The sequence below is a fragment of the Balaenoptera acutorostrata genome, chromosome 11, assembly GCF_949987535.1.
Source record: "Balaenoptera acutorostrata chromosome 11, mBalAcu1.1, whole genome shotgun sequence".
In the NCBI taxonomy this organism is placed as follows: Eukaryota; Metazoa; Chordata; class Mammalia; order Artiodactyla; family Balaenopteridae; genus Balaenoptera; species Balaenoptera acutorostrata.
In genome coordinates this window covers 22,052,979-22,078,279 of record NC_080074.1, presented here as the reverse complement: position 1 = coordinate 22,078,279, position 25,301 = coordinate 22,052,979, and the positions used below count along the sequence as shown (strand labels likewise).

The 25,301-nt window shown below is 33.8% G+C and overlaps 1 protein-coding gene across 5 annotated transcripts in view; it reads right to left on the bottom strand.

The window, feature by feature from the left end:
* BLTP3B (bridge-like lipid transfer protein family member 3B) overlaps positions 1-25,301 on the bottom strand; it is a 92,882-nt gene that overhangs the window by 11,898 nt on the left and 55,683 nt on the right. For 3 of the 5 annotated variants that reach the window (XM_007165829.2, XM_007165828.3, XM_057555930.1), the window contains 10 exons: positions 24,649-24,831; positions 23,998-24,116; positions 21,119-21,260; positions 13,499-13,692; positions 10,540-12,041; positions 9,980-10,155; positions 6,018-6,160; positions 5,184-5,334; positions 884-1,137; positions 458-566 (listed from right to left, as the gene is read on the bottom strand). In XM_007165829.2, coding sequence (XP_007165891.2) covers positions 458-566; positions 884-1,137; positions 5,184-5,334; positions 6,018-6,160; positions 9,980-10,155; positions 10,540-12,041; positions 13,499-13,692; positions 21,119-21,260; positions 23,998-24,116; positions 24,649-24,831 — 2,973 coding nt within the window. Of the gene's footprint in view, positions 1-457; positions 567-883; positions 1,138-5,183; positions 5,335-6,017; positions 6,161-9,979; positions 10,156-10,539; positions 12,042-13,498; positions 13,693-21,118; positions 21,261-23,997; positions 24,117-24,648; positions 24,832-25,301 lie in introns of those variants that run through there. The other 2 variants (XM_028166433.2, XM_007165831.3) reach the window with 2 other exon arrangements.

Sequence of the window (25,301 nt, the reverse complement as noted above, 5' to 3'; positions counted from 1 at the left end):
CACACTACCTTAGAAGACACAGTCCTTACATGAGGAACCTTAGAAATCTTGCTAGAATGGAGATACAAGCACTAAAACAGAACTAAATACACAGCAATATACTATAAGTAACTAATGTATGGAGAATAAGTACTCAAGAATTTTAAGAAGTCACATCAAGTTATAGAGAAGGGTTCGTTGAAAAGGAGAAGCTTGAGATAAACCTGGAAGGACTTCATTCAAAACACATTTGTAGAATAGATACTAAATCAATTGTAGATGAGTTATTCCTGAGCTAGAGGTTCATACATGGATATTTTAACACAATGTCCTCAAAGTGTCCCTAAATCATCTACTACTACATATGCACACACATATAAAATAGTATATAAAAAGTATGAGTGAAAAAAAAAACAATCGGCATACTAATAATGTCAAATTTCAGTTAAATGTTCACTTAAACTGTTTTCATATATACCTCTGATATGAAAAGAGCCATCATCATTTCTCTCTACCACAAGATGATCAATATGAACAGTTACAGGAGCTGGTTCAAGGGATACTGTACTACTACGAGGACTGTCATCCTACGGAAAAGAGAAATAGTATTGGCATGTTGTTATTAAAGTAAAAGATAAAATTAATCATCTTCAATTAATCATTTTCTTAAACACTACTTCAGCCAATGATATTCTTAATGAGTTCGAAATATATCTTTAACATGCTTTAGTTCATACAGTGAGAAAACTGCTCATTTTATTTTGATATTTTCTAATTTCTATGAAAAATCTCTACATCATCACCACAAAGACCAACAAGTTCATATTTCTAGACATGAATCAAAGTCCAGGTAGGCAAAGTGAACATTTATAACATGAAAATATAAAAATATTTGTTAACATACTTTTAAATTTATTTTTGTGTTAGAAACTTGTATCTTCATTGGCATCACTGTTGCAACAGTTTCATCTTCCAAAAAATGTTGAATATTCATAAGAGAAGATATAAGAAACTCAGTGCTAAAGTTTTCTATATGGCACTGCAGAAAGCCATTCTTTTCTGCAAGCAAAGAGTGTATTACAGCACCAGGCCCACTTTCAAATCTCAGAGTAATCTCAGGAGAGGATTTAGAATGAATTACAGCTTTATGATCTGAAACTGTGAAAAAAGAACAAATAAAAATTATAACTTTGTAGCACTACTCAAAAATGTCACTCTCAATTATTTGTCATTAAGAGGTACTGTCACTTTGTACAATGTTAAAGCAATAATAAACTTTTAATATTTACACTTAATTTATATTTACAGTACATATACCACATGCACCCAACCCTAATTTTCCCAATTTCCATTTTTATAGACAATCTTTCTACTGCAATGATGCTGCCTTGTCTATACTTTTCTAAAATATTTATTTATTTATTTATTTTTGTCTGCGTTGGGTCTTCGCTGGTGTGCATGAGCTTTCTCTAGCTGCGGCGAGCGGGGAGCAGGGGCTACTCTTCGTTGTGCTGCGCGGGCTTCTCACTGCAGTGGCTTCTCTTGTTGCGGAGCACGGGCTCTAGGCGTGCAGGCTTCAGTAGCTGTGGCACACAGGCTTAGTTGCTCCACGGCATGTGGGATCTTCCTGGAGCAGGGTTCGAACCCGTGTCCCCTGCATTGGCAGGCAGATTCTTAACCACTGTGCCACCAGGAAAGCCCTGTCTTGTCTATACTTTTATATATATTTTTATTTTTTGGTAACATGGAAAAACAAGCCATGATATAAATCTGATGATGCATAACTCAGATATTTTGAGTGTGTCTGAGTGTGTACATATCTATACATTTATAACGGACAACTGTCATGAAGAAACAGTCATGGCATTTAAAGTGACTCAAGCCATTTCTCAAGTAGTGACAAAAGCCTAAAGTTTTGTACATTCTTCACTAAAATTGGGCCCTTAAATAACTGGAAAAGCAAATAGAGAAGACCCTATTAAAATGTTACTACTAGAAGACAATCTTGAAACTAAAATTATAGCAAAGGAAATATATATATGTTTATATTTATATTTACATTTATTTATGCCTTGGCCTTGTTCCAAAAAAGAATTTGAGGTGGCTTACAGAGCTATAAATACTTGAGTTCAAAACAAATTTCTTTAATTTCAATAAACACCCATAGAATATCTTTAAAAATAAAAGTTCCTAGTGGAACTACTTAAGTGAATTGGCCCTCATGGTAACTATTTTGTTTATTTTACATTACCTAGCTCCAAAAAGAATAGGAGAAAACATGCACATGGTATAATCAGATTAAAAAAATAAGCAGGGAATGGAAAAGTAAAGATAGGTGGTAAGATTATTAACTCAAAATACATTATTTAAATTTCTGTGCCAAAGGTAGACCAAAAATAACTTCCTAGCAGCAAAAAGAAAAATACGATCCGTTTCACAATTCATAGAACCCGTGAGTTAAAAACAAACTGTTCTGAAAAGGTGAAGCTGTTTCAGTTATTGAGGGTCAAAGTTATCTGTCCCATGGGCCCTCATAAGAAGACCCCATTTATCAAATTCATGATGGAAAGATGTTTAATTTTCCTCAGTATGCGTGTGAATACTCTAGTCTTACAGAAGTCAAATGTATATATATTTATGAAGGGGAGAAAGGTGCAAGAAATTAAAGATACGTATATTTATGCACCAGGGATACATCTCCACATGCAACATAAAGTGGAGAGTTGTTTTTAAAACTTTTATTTCAGGTAAAAAATGATATTTAATTAATGTTAGCACTATTTATTAACAATTCAAAATAAATAAATAGTATAGATACTAGAAAAGATCAAAAATACTCCTAGGGAATCCCCTGGTGGTCCAGTGGTTAGGACTCAGTGCTCTCACTTCTGGGGCCTGGGTTCAATCCCTGGTCGGGGAACTAAGATCCCACAAGCCGCATGGGACTTCGCTGCCAAAAAAAAAAAAAAAAAAAAAAGACTCTCAAAGAATTCTTTAAACAATTAAGAACTCGATACTTTAATTTTTTAAAATAGAAGGTAAAAGAAATGGTCACAAACTGATCATGGTTAGTGTTCTTTCCTGTACCAAGAAAAACAAGAGTTAACTAACTTGTCTATTTAACAGTAAGAGCAATTGAAAACAAACAATTTGGTAAATGTGATTTTATTTTGCCTTTTATCTATCCATATGTCTACATATGTCTATCTACACACACACACACACACACACACACACACACACACACACTACTCACTCCAGGGAGCTGAGAGCCAGCCATAAATAATTTCAAACAAAAAAGAGTATTTAGAACAGAGATAAAACAAAACAAAATTCTCATTAGTCAAAAATCACTCCTGCTTATTACCTTTTATGCCATGAAACTTATATTAAGGTCTTCCTATTAAAGGAATCCAAAGTCCACCCATTATAGAAAAACAAAAACAAACAAAAGCAAAAACAACTTTGCAGTTTTAACTGTTCATGTCAGAGTGACAGTGTATATAAACTGTAGATCAAATACAATCTTTGTTCATATGGCTTATTAATGTTTTAAATGTTCAAGCTAAACTATTTTTTTCTCCTTTTCCCTTTATTCTCTTTCCCTTTCCTTTCTTTCTTGTTATTTTGTTTATTTTTAAACAACCAAGACAGCTGTGAAAAAACAAGGTATTAGACAGCACTGACTGTATAACCCATATATATAAGGCATTTCAAAATGATTTCTTCCGTTAGGAACAATATGAAACAAAGTAATAAGTGGGACATGGTAATAAGTGGGCTATAAAGAGAAGTAAAAAACTGTGAAAAAAGTGTTTGTGTTGGGTATAGAATAGGGTCTAGCTTTTGAAATTTTACATTCAATCTTTTTTTGTTGATCTTTCATTGACTACAAAACCTTTCCAACTATATACTTATCTTCCTCCATTTTGTATGCTATTGGGATTTACACCTGCTAATATGAAATTCTTGAATTTTTTTTTAGGAGAGACATTGTAAACTGCAAGGCCTACACATAGAAAAAAGCCAGGAGCCAATTTTTTTCTGTGATGCTGGTTTATAGACAAATGGCACATTTACTTGCAACTCCCAGGATGTGAGGTGATAGCATACGTATTTAATATCATGCAGGACTATATGTATTTCAACATGTTATATATCAGATATAGCATTCTGTGTATATAGCAAAGAAAAATATTCCAGCTCAGTGACTTTTCAAAAGAACACTGTCATTTAAATTTCTTAGTATAACTATTTTAATAAATTCATTTCTTTAAATAACTGAAAATCGTAGTGATAATTCCATATAAAGTTTGAGAAAGGGACAGTTTAATGTGGTATGCCTCGTCATACACTGTGTATTTTGTCGCTTATATCCCTCTATGTCTAAGTGAATGTGTTGATCTTAGAATGAAAAACCATAAGAACAGGATACGTGATTTTACCAAATATCAAGTAACACGCCAGACTCAGGAAATGTTTGCTTATAAGCAAGATAATGGAATATAAAAACTGACACTTATTCTAGTGTAGAACTAACTTTGACCTTTTAGGATTACTTTATCACTCTTTTAATACAGAAAAGATTTTAGTTTTCTCAGACCTATCATCTCAAAGAATGGGACGACTGAAAAAGTAAAAGATGAACTTAACAGCAGAAACAGAAAGAAATGAGGGAGTACCTCTTCAACAGGTTATGTTTCTAATAACTTAAAGTACTTTAGTGAAATATGGTAATCTGAAAGAACAAATCTCTTGCATTATTATAAATAAATGTCATTTTCCTTGAATTCATTTATATCAAAGACAGAATTGCTGATGAATCATATGGATAAAAAACAAAACAAGTTTAGGCTTCCTTGGTGGCGCAGTGGTTAGGAATCCGCCTGCCAATGCAGGGGACACGGGTTCAAGCTCTGGTCCAGGAAGATCCCACATGCCGCGGAGCAACTAAGACCATGCTCCACTACTGAGCCTGTGAGCCACAACTACTGAAGCCCGCATGCCTAGAGCCCATGCTCCACAACGAGAAGCCACCGCAATGAGAAGCCCACGCACCACAACGAAGAGTAGCCCCTGCTCGCCACAACTAGAGAAAGCCCCCGCGCAGCAACAAAGACTCAACTCAGCCAAAAATTAATTAATTAATTAATTTTTAAAAATTAAATTAAAAAAAAAAAGTTTAAATCACATTAAAGTCTTACCTACTGGACGATTACAAAGGTAATGCCGTAGACTGATATTGCCTAACTGATCTGGTGTCACTTGGTCCACTTGAAGACAGATTTCCATATCTTCCCCTCGGATGTCAATTTCTCCATTAACACCAATAATTTTAAACACCACAACTGACATCTAATAAGGATTGCATAAATAATATTAGAATACCAAATAATTCAAAACAAAATTTAGGAAATAACACAGGGAACTACTATAACCTCTAAAAATACAACTGTGACTTAATAAACCAAAAATATATTTGTGATCAACAGAAAGCAGCTATTGCACTACAGTGATAAACTTCTACTTCCTTTCTTCCTACTTAGTCAAGAGAATATTTTTTGGTCACAAAGATTAATTATATGACATTTCTGTGTGAAATTATTTTCACTAAAAGCTGAACTTATTTTCTAAGTCATCCATAAGAATATTTCGCTGGGTGAAGATGGCTTAAAATAAACCAGTAACATTTCTTTTGTAGACAGCCCTTAATAAGGACTGACCACCATCTTTACTATCAAACTTTTTCAAAGTGTATTTAAATTGAACTAAAATAAAGATCAAAATATAAAGAATTGAAAAAAGAAACATAGAACCTTCCCTCCTCAATACAATAAAAAAAAAATTTAGAAGAGTGAAATTCAGAGAAAAACAATTCAGTAAGAGCAAAGGAAAAATTTCAAGAGTAGAAAGAGCAAAGTAAATCACCCACAATCTAAGTCAATTCATTTTACATATTAATGTCTTTAAATGTGTACATATTGAATATGAGATAAAGTTGGTGGCATTTCTCTTCATAGAATGTCTCAAAAGATTACCAGGTCATCATGATTTTCTTGAGCACCCTCTGAATTTGTACTGATGGCATCTGGAGAGGTTTCACCATAATTCTGTAGGTTTGCACTGGCATTTGCCCGATCTGCTGGGCTCTGGTAATTTGTAGTTGAGTTCTTTTTAATACCTGAAATAATACAGAAATAAACTACTAAATTAAAATCAGTTTACACATGGTCCAACAATGTTACATTTATCTAACCAAAACAGACTATTTCTTCAACACTTTGTCAAGCACAGCCATGTTTAAAAGACAATAAGCAAAGAAAAATTAAACTGTGGTTAGTTAGCAAATAATAAGAAATAACTTCCCACAATAAAATGTTAGAGATACTAAACCCTAAACTTAAACGGTATGAAATCTACCACAGCCGACCACAATCTGTGTTCTTCCCATTGCAGGTGTGGTGCTGGTGTTACTAGCAGGTTCCTGGTCAGCCAGTTTTGCCTCCTCTATTCTACCCGACATTCAGTGGTCCCAGTCTGACCACTTCATTTCCCTTTTCAGTATCCTACGGTTCTTCATCTACATGAAGTTAATGCTACTACTGTCAATGTGATTGTTCTCCATCCTTATCAACCTGCCTTAATTTCTCAACATGCTATATTTCAATATTTCTCAAACTGTCTGTGGTAAAAGGCAATTAAAAAAATTTTTGGTGTCCATAACACATCAATACTTTTTAAAAATACCATAAAAATAATTATTGAAAATGAATCGAGAAAAATCAGAAGAACCAAAGACACAAAACAAAGCCTCAATTTTTTTTCACATCAATCTTGCATGGATTCTGACCTTATTTTTTAAAAAAAGCTAATAATTCTGAATATGATTTCAAGGATTAATTCACTGAATGATACAAGCAATCAAGTTACTCTTTCACTAAATCCTTTTGCTTAAGCGATAGTATTTTACAAAGCTTTACTTTGTTGTTGTTGTTGTTAGAAACATCTTTATTATAAGTCTTCATAACACTTCAGTGCATGCATTATAGAATGAGTATCACTTCCATTCACTGAAACAACACTCTGCTGAATGCAGCCTGCAAGTAGCTGGTTAAAAATTTCTTTTTTTTTAGATGTACATTATAATTTGATATCTGTATACACTACAAACTGATCACCACCAAAAGTCTAGTTTACCATCCATAACCATACAATTGATCCCCTTCATCCATTCTGACCATTCCCCTACCCCCTTACCCTCTGGTAACCACCAATCTGTTTTCTGTATCTATAAGCTTGTTTTTGTTCTGTTTTCATTTGGGTTTTTTAAAAAATATATCTCACATATGAGTGATATCATATAGTATTTGTCTTTCTTTGTAATAATTTCTTATTATATTTACTGCTATATAATTAGGTTCTAACCCAGTGCCTGACAAAACAGTAGGTGCTCAATAAATTATTTATTGAATGGATGAATAAAATGATTTTTAGGGCCAGGGAAAATGCATAAATACAACTGTGGTATGAGGAGATAATAAACTCCCATTTCACAGGGAGTTCCTAACATTGCCAGAGGTTAAGATTTCACAGATAAAATAATATTTAAGCTAAAGTAAACAGAAAGAAAAAAGAGCACTCTAGGCACAGGTACAAAGGCTAAGGAAGTTTGTCATAGTGAAGAGATTGACAGAAAGACTGAAATATACTATTGTATAATTAAAGTGTAGTAAGCATGTGGGAAAACAGCAGAAAAGGTAAGCTGGGGCCATATCACATGGAGCAACTATCAGTAATGTTAAGTTTTTTAAACTTAATAGTCTTATAGTTGTTAGAAGTTATCAGGACTAAAATGGAAATTGACATGATAGTACATACATTTTTAAAAGAATATTCTGCCTGTGGAATGAAGTATGAACAAGAAATTGACAAGAAGAGAATTGGGGAGACTAGTTAGAAGCCTGTGGTGGAGTGGTACTCCAGCTACGCATCTGTTCGTTTATAAATATGTATGTATATTCAAAAATATGTACTCACAATATACCTATGTATGTATATGTGTATGTGTATATATATGTGTGCATTAGTGTGCATATGTATAAACATACATGTATATAAAAACACATAGAAAAAGGTCTGGAATTATGTCAATATATACCAAAAGTCAGTGGTAATTACTTCCGGAATGGGGAATGGTATCAGGGCAGAGTAAGGGTGGTATTAAAGTGATATTCTAGATATTCCCGTGACATCTGATTTTTTTTAAAGAGAAAGCATTCATATATTTCTTGTAAAATTAAAACAAAACAAAAGAGAACTCAGAAAAAACAAGTCTTTTCCCAATGAAAATCAATTCCTTTGACAGAAAATTATTACAGTTCAGGAGAATAACGAATGTACAGTCACATATCGTCCAAGTGTTACACATAAAATTAATGCCCTTGTATTTTTCAAGACCCTAAAAACAGCCTACTGCTGGAATCTATTCTAAGACAGTTATTACAAATGAAGACAAAAATTTATGAACAGTGATATAATTATAGCATTTTATAGCTGTGAAAAAACTATAAACCATCTAAACATCCAGTATCAGGGAAACAATTAAAAGGTCAGGGTACATTCTTATGACAATTTAATATAGACAAGTGATAAAAAGCAGGTTGAAAAACCATATATGTGATGTAATACCAAATATACATATATGTGAATATATATATATACATTTATAAGATAAATTATAATTGATATCTCTAGATTGTGGGACTTTTGGGTTATTTTATTTTCCAAATTGTAGTTGTTTATATTTTCCAAGTTTTCCACATTGAGTGGTAGTCACTTTTATTAATTATTTAATTTTCAGAAACAAGAAAATCACTGATGCTTTTTAAGAGTAAGTAGAGATATTTTCTACAGGAACACTGTTTTTGAAGCATCATTTGATCATAAAACAGAAATCCTCTATTAAAGTAGAATTTTAAGCCATAAGGGGGCAAGGGAACTAGGCAATAGAGCTATCTGTGAATCTAGAATAGATTTTTATGACCCATATCAGTAACTTGTCTACATTTAACTGGTAAAGTATGCTGGAAAGGGGATTGCTATGAATTGCCTACAAAAGTGTTGGGTTAAGGCTTTTAGTTTACATATAGTAATCATTTCCCAAGTCTGGGGTACTAGCATAGCATACTGGTTGGTTAAAAGCTGAGGTTCCTGAGTCAGACTAGCTGAGTTCCAAATCTGCCTCTATTACTTCCTGACTGTATATTCATTTCTCTAAGCTTCAGTTTCTAAAGCTATGAGCCTTTCCTTACCTAAGCTGTTTTCAACTACATCAATAGGTTTATTACTCTTCATACACAAAGTAATTCACATTTGCCTCTGGTCTCTTAAGCTTCAGGGTCTGTGGCAACTATTCTCTGGCTTTGGTCCATGGTTTTATTCCTGTTCACAAAGTCCCCAATGCCTTAGTGGTGGGGATGCATCTAATACTAAGTCATTCCTAGTGGTCTGTACTAGGGCATTAGTTGCTTCTGAATAAAATAGGGGAATCATGTAGTTCCATCATACACTATCATGTATGAAAGAGAATTCTGGTTATGGGAATTAACAGATCCAGTCTGGAAAAATTCCAGTCATAGGAGCACATAGTTGAGAATTCATCATGCAAATTAAGCCTACCTAATCAAAATTCCAGATATAGGAGTCCCTGTGATAGAGGCTAGTAGAATTAATGTTGTCTGCTTTACGATCTAAATGACTGTATATAAATAATTGTTGGATGTTGTCCATAAAAAGGAAGGGAGTATCTGGTCAAAAGAAGCAATGAAACAACCATTAGAAAGTTAGGTACAATGCTCTTTGTATTGTGCATGTATGTGTGTATAAATAAATAAGTCTTTTTGGGCTGTGATTGATTATTGAATATAAATAAAAAAACTTAAAACACCACTTCTAAGATTTGTGTATATATAATATGAATTCTTAAACTGTATTGCTTTACCTTTTTCCAAAAATATATGACTATCACTTCCATCACTTTCTAACAACTGTTCTTCCAATATCATGCTGTCAAGTGAAATGGTATCCAGTGAGGTTTGTGAGGGGCTTCTTCTCATGTTCTTATAAGAAACAGAGAGTGGAGCCATGTTGGGTGGGCAACGTTCCTTAGGCTTTCTGCTGTTAACAAACAAAATTATCAGAAAATCATCATGTAAAAGGAAAAGAATTCTTTCTAAAGAATACTTCAAACAAAATAAATATATATTTATATAGTATACACAATTTTTAAAATTATATAAACTTAAAGTATTTTCATATTTTGAAAAACCTACTCTTCCATGTGTTAACTCTAACAATGCCATATTTATCATGGTTTTCTGTCCAAAGCCAAAATATACTCATAAGTACATGCACATGTGTGTGCGTGCATGCACGCACACACACACACACACACAACCCCCACCCCAAATTCTACACACACACACACACACACACACACACACATATACACACACAAATAAAACAAACCTCCCACCCCAAATTCTAACAGTCAGTTGTTACCTTAAAGATGACTGTGATTTAAGTGTTCTGACTGTGGGTGCTTCTTCTTTACTGATTTCCATGTTCTCAGAGAGTGAAACTGTTTCTGGAAGCAAATCTTCAGCTTTAAAGATTGACTCTATGGTTTCATTTCCTTTACTAGTTAAACTATTTGAAAGTATGTTCTGATTACCACCATTATCAAATGACAGCATACTTGAGTCTTCTCTGTAGTTTAAGACACTATTTGAATCTGTATAAGATGAATCCTTTTTGCCACTTGTTTCTGATCCAATTTCTCCTGAGCCACTTTTGCAAACAATTCCACTACTTCCATCTTCGCTTATTTTCCCTAAATTTTTATCTGATAAATAATCCAGAAAAGAAATACCTTTTTGCAGATTTGTATCACTAGCTGATTTAAAAAGCAAAGAATCCTTCAAAGGGACATGGCTAAGGTCAATACTCATAGATCTGTTGTCTGACATATGATTAACAGTTACACTTCTAATTTGTTTTATACCACTATTAACTTGTTTTCTTTTTGAAGACAAAAATTCTCCATTTTCTGTAGGCAAATAATCAGGAACCACTGGACTCACACTTTCAGAAACAGGAGACTTAAGACTATTTGCTTTATCTACTGGATGAAGCAAAAGAGCCACTTCCGCACTTTTAAGTAAAATTCCAATGCAAATGGATGTCTGACTAGCTGGATTGCCAGTCACAGCTTCTACATCTTTTCTTAAATTCTCTGAAAGCAAAATAAGTGACTCGTGGAGGAAAAGCAGGAGCAGATACTGGTAGTGATTGATCTGCATACTGACATGTTTATGAATGTGAACCAGGACATGAATATCTGCATCTGATGATGAAGAGGAAAATCTTAAAAATGTATCTGAAGGTTTCTGACTACCATTTGTCAAGGGATCAGACTCTGTACTATAATACTCCTTCAAGAGCTTTTTCCGCTTCCATCGGCCAGTCAGATCACTGGACTCACTTTGTGATGTATTTAGAGATATCTGATTACAAGTCTGCAGCAATTTTTGTGACAATGCATACCTTTTTGGTTGACAAATCCAGATGGAAAGAGGGAAAGAATCTACAAAATTTATTGGTCGTCCTTTTCCACTTTTCATCCCTTCATAATCTATCCAAAATTGAGAAAAGTACACAGCCCAAACATCCGTGGCAGCAGAAGTTTTAAGAGTGTATTTATTCAACTTAGGAGTAACATTTCCTTTATAAACTTCATGCAGTTTGGTATCTTGTTCATGAGCATGTCTCTGGAAGATTGGATGCAGAAGATTAAAATTGTCACCAGATTTGGGGAAACTGGTATATGTTTTACTGAAAAAATCACAATCTTTGAAGTCTTGAAACAAAGCTTCTAAATCAGAATGTCGACAGTTTGAACAGTATCTTGTATTTGTAGCAATCATTTCTGAACTCTGAATAGAAATTGCATGTGGTTGATCTTGATGACATTCAGAAGATTTCATTTCAGAAGGAATGACAAACTAGAAGAGAAAAAACATTAATCTAGTCTGACTTACAAATCCATATATCTTGAAGATAAAACAATCAAGAGCATGACTTGGTTCAGGAATTCTTTTTGACATTTCACCCCAAAACACTAATTTTCTATCTTCACATAAAATACTCTCCCTCCCAAATCTTATTAAACCAAATGAAAAAGGCTTAAATGATTAACAACTAAGAAAAGAAACAAAGGAAAAAACCCTATAAATAATGAATAAAGTACATAACACACATATACATATTTGTAGACAATATATCACAAAATAAAAGGAACAAAACTGAATTAAATCAATTATTAAATGCTTACTATGCCCTGAGTATATATACGCCCTGAGTAAATAAGAAAGCACAAAGTTTGGAAAAGAGAATTTTTTGTTACGATATTTTAAATCCAAGTGATTTGGAGGATGACTAGATAAGTAAATGGAATGACTGGAAAACTGTCATTAGAATCACTTTTCTGGGAGAAAACTATTAATAAAATAAACTTAGGAGTATAGGTCAAACTATTTAGTAAAATTATTTTCTACAGATAATTAAGCCCAGTCCTCAAAATATTCACAACAAAGAGTTCAAAGTGACTGATTTTAAAACTCAAACTGCCCATATTCACAAAATGTAAAGATCATTATGTAATTGTGTTTTAAATTATAATTATAAATGTTATAAAGTGTGTCTCTTTATATTGAATATTTTAAGGTCTTTGAAACGATCTTTAAAACATTTCTGCAATGCAACTGTTGAGTATTATTAATCTCATTTTACAGAGAAGAAATTAAGGGTATGTAAATTTAGTCTACCAGCAACAGAGCTAGAAACTGAAATATCCATCCATGCCCAAATCTTACTCTATTTACTACACTATACTGTTTTCTTTTTAAATTTTAGCTTCCTTCCTTTAAAGTTTAAATATCCATGGAATTCTGATTATCAACTACTTGGCTATAATAAAACACAACTTTCTATTATCTTTGGATATTAATAACAATAAATGTAACAAATAAAACCCAGATATAACTTAAAAGCGTCACTGTATTATTTACCCTTCTTAAAAAATTTCTATCAGCTCCAGTAAGAAGTAGAAAAAAAATGATATTTAAATTTATTTCTACTGCTTACCTCCAAATGGATAAGCTCCAGTAAGAAGTAGAAAAAAAAAAGACATTTAAATTTATTTCTACTGCTTACCTCCAAATGGATGAGCAGGGGGAAAAAAAAAAGAAGAAAAGTAGAGAAAGAAGGGGTGGGGAAGGGCGGGGAAGCAGTCTCTTAAAGCTTCCATAATTGAAAAACTGAAATTAAAATTCAAATTTCAAAAACAAAATTAATATTGCAATGAAGTTGACTTATATTTGAGCACCCATCTTAAATCCTGGAAATAACTTTTCTTCTGTAAAAATGGGTTTGTTCTCACAGCCACTTGTTTATATGGTACCTTTAGCATTAAGCCATCAACTCGAATATCAACATGCTCATCAGATTTTGAATTGTCATTCAACTTGTACACAGCCATAAACTGATTAAGACTCTGTTTTAAATCCAACAGAAACTGATTTAACCATAGAATACTTCTTTCATCCACAGTAAACTGTAGTGCATTCAGCTGGCTATAAAGGTTGGGAGATGGAACTGTGGAGAAAAAAAATTTTTAAAGATTTTTAATAAACTGATAGTTCTAAATCTTCCCTGAGAACACAAAATACATTTTAACCAAGTTTTATTCTCCTTAAATTAAGATTAAAAGGTTTTGCAATGTTATTTACAAGATTAAAGTGATACTACCTGTAGATGATAGCAAACACATTTGGAGAGACAGAAAACATCTTTCATTGCTTCACTAATGGAAAAATATGCAGTTTAAATGCAAATCAATTAAGAAAATGGTAATAGGAACATACATATCGATAACTACCTTAAATGTAAATGGATTAAATGCTCCAACCAAAAGACATAGACTGGCTGAATGGATACAAAAACAAGACCCGCATATATGCTGTCTACAAGAGACCCACTTGCGACCTAGGGACACACACAGACTGAAAGTGAGGGGATGGAAAAAGATATTCCATGCAAATGCAAATCAAAAGAAAGCTAGAGTAGCAATTCTCATATCAGACAAAATAGACTTTAAAATAAAGACTATTACAAGGGACAAAGAAGGTCACTACATAATGATCAAGGGATCAATCCAAGAAGATACAACAATTGGAAATATGTATGCACCCAACACAGGAGCACCTCAATACATAAGGCAAATGCTAACAGCCATAAAAGGGGAAATCGACAGTAACACAATCATAGTAGGGGACTTTAACAACCCACTTTCACCAATGGACAGATATCCAAAATGAAAATAAATAAGGAAACACAAGTTTTAAATGATACATTAAACAAGATGGACTTAATTGATACTTAAAGGACATTCCATCCAAAACCAACAGAATACACTTTCTTCTCAAGCACTCATGGAACATTCTCCAGGACAGATCATATCTTGGGTCACAAATCAAGCCTTGGTAAATTTAAGAAAATTGAAATCGTATCAAGTATCTTTCCTGACCACAGTGCTATGAGACTAGATATCAATTACAGGAAAAAGTCTGTAAAAATACAAACACATGAAGGTTAAACAATACACTACTAAATAACCAAGAGATCACTAGAGAAAAGAAAGAGGAAATCAAAAAATGCCTAGAAACAAATGACAATGAAAACACGACAACCCAAAACCTATGGGATGCAGCAAAAGCAGTTCTAACAGGGAAGTCTATAGCAATAAAAACCTAACTCAAGAAACAAGAAACACCTCAAATAAACAACCTAACCTTACACCTAAAGCAATTAGAGAAAGAAGAACAAAAAACCCCCCAAAGTTAGCAGAAGGAAAGAAATCATAAAGATCAGATCAGAAATAAATGAAAAAGAAATGAAGGAAACAATAGCAAACGTCAATAAAACTAAAAGCTGGTTCTTTGAGAAGATAAATAAAGTTGATAAACCATTAGCCAGACTCATCAAAAAAAAAAAGGGAGAAGACTCAAATCAATAGAATTAGAAATGAAAAAGGAGAAGTAACAACTGACACTGCAGAAATACAAAGGATCATGAGAGATTACTACAAGCAACTATATGCCAATAAAATGGACAATCTGGAAGAAATGGACAAATTCTTAGAAAAGCACAACCTTCCAAGACTGAACCAGGAAGAAACAGAAAATATAAACAGACCAATCACAAGCACTGAAATTGAGACTGTGATTAAAAATCTTCCAAGAAACAAAAGCCCAGGACCAGATGGCTTCACAGGTGAATTCTATCAAACATTTAGAGAAGAGCTAACACCTAACCTTCTCAAACTCTTCCAAAATATAGCAGAGGGAGGAACACCCCCAAACTCATTCTACGAGGCCACCATCACCCTGATACCAAAACCAGACAAAGATGGCACAAAGAAAGAAAACTACAGGCCAATATCACTGATGAACATAGATGCAAAAAACCTCAAAAAAATACTAGCAAACAGAATCCAACAGCACATTAAAAGAATCATACACCGTGATCAAGTGGGGTTTATCCCAGGAATGCAAGGATTCTTTGATAAATGCAAATCAATCACTGTGATACACCATATTAACAAACTGAAGGAGAAAAACCATAGGATCATCTCAATAGATGCAGAAAAAAGCTGTCAACAAAATACAACACCCATTTATGATAAAAACCCTCCAGAAAGTAGGCATAGAGGGAACTTACCTCAACATAATACAGGCCATATATGACAAACCCACAGCCAACATCGTTCTCAATGGTGAAAAACTGAAACCGTTTCCTCTAAGATCAGGAACAAGACACAGTTGCCCACTCTCACCACTATTATTCAACATAGTTTTGGAAGTTTTAGCCACAGCAATCAGAGAAGAAAAAGAAATTAAAGGAATCCAAATCAGAAAAGGAGAAGTAAAACTGTCACTGTTTGCAGATGACATGATACCTTACATAGAGAATCCTAAAGATGCTACCAGAAAACTACTAGAGCTAATCAATGAATTTGGTAAAGTAGCAGGATGCAAAATTAATGCACAGAAATCTCTGGCATTCCTATACACTAATGATGAAAAATGTGAAAGAGAAATTAAGGAAACACTCCCATTTACCACTGCAACAAAAAGAATAAAATACATAGGAATAAACCTAGCTAAGGAGACAAAAGACCTGTATGCAGACAACTATAAGACACTGATGAAAGAGATTAAAGATGATACAAACAGATGGAGAGATATACCATGTTTCTGGATTGGAAGAATCAACACTGTGAAAATGACTATATTACCCAAAGCAATCTACAGATTCAATGCAATCCCTATCAAACTACCAAGGGCATTTTTCACAGAACTAGAAAAAAAATGTCACAATTCGTATGGAAACACAAAATACCGCAAATAGCCAAAGCAACCTTGAGAAAGAAAAACGGAGCTGGAGGAATCAGGCTCCTGGACTTCAGACTATACTACAAAGCTACAGTAATCACGACAGTATGGTACTGGCACAAAAATAGAAATATAGATCAATGGAACAGAATAGAAAGCCCAGAGATAAACCCACACACATATGGTCACCTTATTTTTGATAAAGGAGGGAAGAATATACAAAGGAGAAAGGACAGCCTCTTCAATAAGTGGTGCTGGGAAAACTGGACAGCTACATGTAAAAGAATGAAATTAGAACATTCCCTAACACCATACACAAAAATAAACTCAAAATGGATTAAAGACCTAAATGTGAGGCCAGACACTATAAAACTCTTAGAGGAAATCATAGGCAGAACACTCTATGACATAAATCACAGCAAGATCCTTTTTGACCCAACTCCTAGAGAAATGGAAATAAAAACAAAAATAAACAAATGGGACCTAATGAAACTTACAAGCTTTCGGAGAGCAAAGGAAAACATAAACAAGACAACAAGACAACCCTCAGAATGGGAGAAAATAGTTGTAAATGAAGCAACTGACAAAGGATTAATCTCCAAAAGATACAAGCAGCTCATGCAGCTGAATATCAAAAAAACAAACAACCCAATCCAAAAATGGGCAGAAGACCTAAACAGACATTTCTCCAAAGAAGATATACAGATTGCCAACAAACACATGAAAGGATGCTCAACATCACTAATCATTAGAGAAATGCAAATCCAAACTACAATGAGGTATCACCTCACACCAGTCAGAAGGGCTATCATTAAAAAATCTACAAACAATAAATGCTGGAGAGGGTGTGGAGAAAAGGGAACCCTCTGGTACTGCTGGTGGGAATGTAAATTGATACAGCCACTATGGAGAACAGTATGGAGGTTCCTTAAAAAACTAAAAATAGAACTACCATACGACCTAGCAATCCCACTACTGGGCATATACCCTGAGAAAACCATAATTCAAAAAGGGACATGTACCACAATGTTCACTGCAGCTCTATTTACAATAGTCAGGGCATGGAAGCAACCTAAGTGTCCATCGACAGATGAATGGCTAAAGAAGATGTGGTACATATATACAGTGGAATATTACTCAGCCATAAAAAGAAATGAAATTGAGTTATTTGTAGTGAGGTGGATGGACCTAGAGTCTGTCATACAGAGTGAAGTAAGTCAGAAAGAGAAAAACAAATACCATATGCTAACACATATATATGGAATCTAAAAAAAAAAAAGAAAATGATTCTGAAGAACCTAGGGGCAGGACAGACAGAAATAAAGACACAGATACAGAGAATGGACTTGAGGACAGAGGGAGGGGGAAGGGTAAGCTGGGATGAAGTGAGAGAGTGGCATGGACATATACACACTCCCAAATGTAAAATAGATAGCTAGTGGGAAGCAGCCGCATAGCACAGGGAGATCAGCTCAGTGCACTGTGACCACTTAGAGGGGTGGGATAGGGAGGATGGGAGGGAGACACAAGAGGGAGGAGATATGGGGATATACGTATATGTATAGCTGATTCACTTTGTTATACAGCAGAAACTAACACACCGTTGTAAGGCAATTATACTCCAATTAAGATGTTAAAAAAAAAGTATGCAGTTTAATCTAAAACTAACTGTATAAATAAGAGGTATTGTTTTGATTTCTTTTCCTATTGTTACAGTCACCAAGAAGCAAACTTCAAAAACTTTACCTTCTTGGGACTCCCCTGGTGGCGCACTGGTTAAGAATCTGCCTGCCAATGCAGGGGACCCAGGTTCGATCCCTGGTCCGGGAAGCTCCCATGTGCCATGGAGCAACTAAGCCCATGCACCACAACTATTGAGCCTGTGCTCTAGAGCCTGCGAGCCCCAACTACTGAGCCTGTGTGCCACAACTACTGAAGCCCACGCACCTAGAGCCCGTGCTCTGCAACAAGAGAAGCCAACGCAATAAGAAGCCCTCACACTGCAATGAAGAGTAACCCCTGCTCGCCACAACTAAAGAAAGCCCGCGCACGGCAATGAAGACCCAATGCAGCCAAAAATAAATAAATAAATTTATATATATTTATATATATAAATATATATATTTATATTTATATATATAAACAGAAACATCTTATTGGGATGTGGAGGTGCTTATCTCTGAGGATAGTAAGGAAGTGGGTTGCTGAAGCGATCATGTCAAGGGAAGAAAGGGGAGGGAATCTCAAATACAGATTGAGTGATGATGGCAGCCACAGAGAGAACTAGAGAGCAAATGTAGTCCAGGATAGAAGAACCCTGACTCCATATCTGGGATAGAGGAAGAAACCTGGTACACTAAGCAGTAGAGAGATCTAGTTGCAGTTTCTAACAGGGGTCTACTTATGAAATAGATTACTACATAGCTATTAAAGATATTTAAAATGAACTTGTAGAAACTAGGATCATTAAGGGAAAAGGACAGGATGTAAATCAAATATGTTAAAGAAACGCATACATTAAAAACAGGACTAACAACACTGTACTTAATGTTGTGGTCTGAAATGCATCCCCTCAAAATTGATATGCTGAAGTTCTAACCCCTAATACCTCAGAATTAGCTGTATTTGGAGATAGGGCTTTTAAAGAGGCAATTATGGTAAAAATGAGTTCATGTGGGTGGGCTCTAGTCCACTATGACAGGTGTCATTAGAAGAGCTTAAGAAATGGACACACACAGAGGAAAAACCATGTGAGAAGACAGCCATCTACAAGCCAAGGAAAGAGGTCTCTGAGGAAACAACACTGTCAACACTCTGACCTAGAACTTCTAGCCTCCAGAACTGTGAGGAAATAAATTTGTTGTTTAAACCACCCAGTCTGTGGTATTTTATTATGGCAGCCTTAGCAAACTGATACACTTATGTTAGTAGAAGTTGTCTCTAAATTGTAGGCTCACAGGCATTTTTCAAATTTTTGGCATTTTCTCTTTTTTTTTTTAATATAATGAATGCATGTTACAATTATAAAAAAAGGTTATATATTTTTAAAGTTGGATCACTTAACAGAAAGGCAAAATGTGAGGACTGAAAATGGATCCCTATACACGGGGATTCAGTATACTATGTTCTTTACTTTTGTATCTGTTTGAAAATTTCCATAATAAAAAGTTGAAAACAGTTAAACGTAAGCAACCAATTTCACTCCTAGGTGGCTAAGATTTAAATTGCTGGGAAGGAGTTTTATATTTTTATCAGAAAAAAACGTATAGATTATAGAATGGGATTATAATTCCCTTGGTGCATGTTAACAAAACTGATAGAAATAAACCTAGATTAGAAGTCTGAAATCCTGGAAACTATAGGCTTTAGTCTGAAGAAAAGTTACTAGTTCAATGAATGAGACATTATTTAAGGAAAACAATTTGGGGGGTGGGTGTTGGAAACAATGGGATTATCCAATTACAGGTAAATAGTTGTGAATAACCTGGGGAGGCAGTGAAATATAGTTGGGGGGAAGGGTAGGAAGAATTTCGATTTAAAAGACCTATACTTGAGTTTCAGCTGTGCCATTTTATTCTTCACAAGGTGCTGAGCAAATGCCTTAACCTATCTTAATTTTCTCATTGTTTCAGTCAAGGAGGTAGAAGAGAAAACAAATTTGAAATACACAAAAGAATACTGAAAAGCATGATGATGGTGAGGAGATTAGATCCTAAAAGGTCGTTACAAATGAGGATTAAAATGTTAAAATAGTTTGACATCTCTTTCTCCAAAGTAATTTCTTTCTCCAAAGGATATCTTTTTTTTTTTATTTAACAACAAAGGCATGAGCATCAGAAATTCCCTTTGAAACTAAAAACCTATATTAAGTGAATATTAAACAAACGACCTAAGTAGGTCAAAGAATCTGGAGTTCCACTTTAAAAAAATTTTTTTCCTCAAATAATATAACCTATTTCGTTTAAACACTTTTTCTCAACTATGATTTTCAAACAAAATAATGAAAAGGTACCACATAAACAAAGGCAAATTTTAGTTTGAAGAATTAGATGAACTGAGACAATAGCAAAGAATACAAATGTAGAATCATAAAGTAGCTTACAAATGAAAATTCATGTAATTCAATGTTTCTAACAAAAGACAAGTGCCAAAAGTTGTCTAAGGTATACATCTGGGTATCAAAACCTAGCCTCCCAAATTCTCTATAACTAAAAGGATAACTTCACTATTCATTTTTTAATGAAATAGTTTTATGTAGCTGAAATATAAATGAAGTTTTACTAAAGAAAAAAAAATGACCTTATTCTACAATAACCTCTCATTCATTCTTTCATTTAACAACAGCTACTAAGAACAAAAATGAGTCAAACCTCAGGGATAAAATGAAGCATGAATACTACATGGTTCCTGATATCAAGGATGCTACAAGCTAGTAAGGGAAAAGAACATATGAACAAATAATAAGTAAAAATGCTATACTAGAGTTATATACTAAACACAATGATTACAAGGGTAAAGAACAATGGACTTTTTTCTTTTTTCACATTTATAATACTCGAAAACTTAGCAAGAAAAAATCAACTTCCCAAGTAATGGACAAACAATAACAAAAAAGGAAACTCTCTTACTTGGAAAATCCTTTCCATCTGGATAGTAATATTCTGTGAATTCTATATAGACAGCTGACATTTCTTGTGGAAGATACAGGGATTTTTTATTGCAAGAAATCATACTTTTGGGTGAGGAACGACATTGTTCTGCTGTAGAGACCTGAAAAAAAATAATTAAGTGTATTGAAGTAACACTAAACAAAGCCCTTTCCAAAGAATTTATGCAACATGGACAGTACTTCAAACTCTTAAAACTACTTCCAATAATTAATTAATTAATTGCCAATGTAATCTTTATCATATATTTAATTTCATATTAAATTATTTTAAAATAATACCAATTAACTTATTCATAAAACTATAACCTCTTTGGATTCTTATTAATTACAAAGTCAATTCTGTACAATTTTCTTTGCAAACTTACTACTTTGAGCCTTACAATAACAGATAGAAAATTTCTGTAAGACAATACAAATAAGTTAAGTGGCAGAGTCAGGACACAGATCCAAGTCCTCAAGACTGAACTGCTTCCCAACTATGTACTTTATAATAGTTCTTTACCATAATTCATTGTTATGAAAAATAATATAATTATATACAGAGCTTTAGTTTAGAATAACAAAAAAATTACAGAGACAGACAGTGGTGATGGTTGTACAGCAATGTGAATATACTTAATGTCAATGAACTGTACACTTAAAAATGGTTAAAATGATAAATGTTATGTCATGTATATTTTACCACAATAAAAATTAATTTAAAAGTAACAGTACAACTATAAATGCTCCTGTCAAATAGTTCGAGCTCTTAAATTATTTTTCCAATAGACTATTAGTTTTAAGATTCATGTTACACATTTTTCACTCTCTGCCCAAAACAGTTAATTTATAATCACATCAAAAACTTGTATACTAATTTCTCCAAAGTTCAACCAATAGCATTTTATCAGTTTCATTTATTTATGCTTGTTTAGCAGACCCAGGAATACATCTCAAGGTTATTTTTTTTCATTCATTCAACAAACATGTATATTTCTCATGTGAAGTGGAATGACTCTTCAATGTTTTATTTGTTTCCCCTTGTATAAATTGCTAATCAAACCTTTGATTATTTGTACAGTCTTCATAAATTTAAGTCAGTTCCTTACATTGTCTAATAAGAAGCTTTTCTCTGCATACATGGAAACAAATTCTTTTCAAATCCAGAGTGTCAAGTTATTTTATATAGTAGACAATAGCCTTTTTCCCTTTTCTTTTAATAGTTAAAAAGTTATTCAAATTGGGATGAACATACTATCTTATTTTCTTCCAGTTACTTTTGTTTGTTTTGTTCTGGTGTATTCGTGTATGTGGGATTTCTTTACTGTATTTCATTCTCAATCATATGGGATTATGGGTGATTCCCCTTCCCCATTTCCATATGAATTTATTCAAGTATAATGCATTATATAGAGAACATTAAGAAAGAAGCAATTGCACAATAAGAAAGTAACTCTTAAATCAGGGTATCTCAAAATTGGCACTATTGATATTTGGGGCCAGATAACTTTGTTATGGGGGCTGTCCAGTGCATTGTAGAATGTTCAGCAGCAACACTGATCTCTACCCACTAGATGTCAGCAGCAACCCCCTCCAGCTGTGACAACAAAAATTGTCCTCAGACATTGCCAAATGTCCTCTGGAGGGCAAAACTGGCCCTAGTTGAAAACTACTGAGTAAAATGAAAACTTTCCAGATAAAACTAAGTCTCAAAGACATAGACTTATCAAAATATACAAAAACAATTCACAAATGATAATACATACTTGAAATCCTTTATTTAAAAAAAAAAAAAAAGGGTCATAGTTTTACTGTGTTGGTCTCAAGGGTTGTGATGTTAGACCATGTTGTACCGATTATAGCCTGAATAAGAATGTTAGTATAAATAGGACAGAGTTCTTAGCTATAAAATTATGTTCACAGTATAGTCAATACTTAGTAGTTAATTAAGGAAAAATCGTATTTTAGTTTATTCCACTAAGACCTTTGTGTAATAAGTAATCTGGCCTACAAAGAGAGGTCTGGCCTTTGTCCCTACTCTTGGGAGGTAATTCTCTTTTTTTTAATGTTTTCTTTTTAAATTTTTTTTTTTGGCCGTATCGCATGGCAAGTGGGATCTTAGTTCCCCGACCAGGGATCGAACCTGCGCCCCCTGAACTGGAAGGCAGAGTCTTAACCACTGGACCGCTGGGAAAGTCCTGGGAGGTAATTCTAAAGTCTTGGAATTTCCTATTCATGGTAGACCCCTGAGACCACAACTGATAGTTTATGCTCACAAGATGACTCAGAATGGGACTGACCACACTTGATAGTCTTAGTAGTATTTTAAGTCCACTTGTAGAGACTAAGTTCAACTATGTGGGCAATATTTCATACATACTGTTACATGTTCATCCTGGGAGGCTAATGTGTCCTAGGGACAAGGAAATACTGAATTTGGAGCCCTTTGAAACTCCACTCTATGCTCTCTTCCTATGGCTGGTTCTAATTCGTATTCCTGCCTTGTAATAAATGTGACTGAGTATAACTGATTTCGGCGAGTTCTGTGAGTTTTTCTAGTAAATTCTCGAATCTAAGCATAGTTTAGGGAAACCCCAGAAACTACAGTTGGTGTCATTAGCCTTGTGCAGACTTGGCAGTCTGGCAAACTGTGCCCTTAACCTCACAGTTTGCCTAATTCTGGGTAACCATATAAATGAAAATTAATGATCTGGTATTTTCTATTCTGTCTAATTTAGCCATTTCACAAAACTGGTCAAGATGTTTTTAAATAAAATGGTGGCACTGGTTTATAAGAGTTGTTTGCAGGAGATACTAAAGGTGTTTATCAGAAGATTTAATTTAAGAAATAAAACATACCTGGTATATATTGAAATCTGCAAGTCTAACCACAACAGAACTAGACATTAACTTAACTTTGGATTGTTGAGGTAACACTGTAGGCGTTTTGGAAGTCCCTTTCAGAGTTGAGTCTTTCTCTGTGGGAAACAAAAATTCCTTTTAATTTATAGTAAAATTATTTTTTACCAGTCACTCTTTTATTACTAAGGCAGCTACTAGAAATATAGATGAACCCTAATTTCTCAAACAAGGTAACATATGTGGAAATACTTTATATATAAACTGATATAAGAACATAAGTTATTATGATGATTACTCTTTTATTTTGTGATAATTATTCTTTAAATGGGAATCATACTTATATCACATTGAAGAAACTCTCATACAATAACTTTTGGGTGGAATTCTTGTTAGAAAGAGGAATCTACCTGTCATTTAAGAGTCTGAAATATTCTACGTGGGTATTACTTTTATTAGTCATATTAATTTAAAAAGTGCTTTGATCTATAAGCCTATGATCTGAATGAGGTACAGGCTTTTTAGACATTAATTAAACACCATATTTATTTACAGAAAATATCATATGGTGAACATACACACACATTCACACAGATACACACACCCAATTAATATTAGGGGAATGACATAATGTTGTTAGAGGTAAAATACCTGTTTGTGTGTGCTGGGGAGAGGCATGTGTTGGGGATTCAGGAGGTGAACCTACATCATGATCCTTTACAGCCTGTTTAAGCATTTCAACGTTGCACTCAAATTCATGTAACAACTCGTTGGCCCAACCATTTTTTATTTTGGTTGCATCACTAAAATACATCCAATGATTACAACTATCTCCTGTAAAATGAATAACAAGTATTTCACTGAAAAATGCACACTTTTCATTTATTCCATTATAGCAAAGCTTCTAATGATAAATATTCATTTTCTCAAGAGATTCTTTAATCTTCCAATAAATTTGCAGCTTTCACCTACTACAGACATTAATCTTCCTAGAAAATATGAGTAAAACATTTAGAATGGAGGGAGTGTCAAAAGCAAATAACCTGGGAGGGTTTCTCTCTAGAACCCATCCTTGGTAGAACATCACTCAAAGTTTCAATAAGAAGCAGCACTGCTGGTCAACCTTCACTGAATGCTCAATCCCTGGCATGCCTCCATTGAATGGAATCCCAGTAAATACCATACAGGAAAAAGTCTCTTCATCAGAGATTTGTTGTAAACTGCAGCCATATATATATATATACACACACACATATATATATATATGTATGTATATGTGTATATATATATATATATATATCATA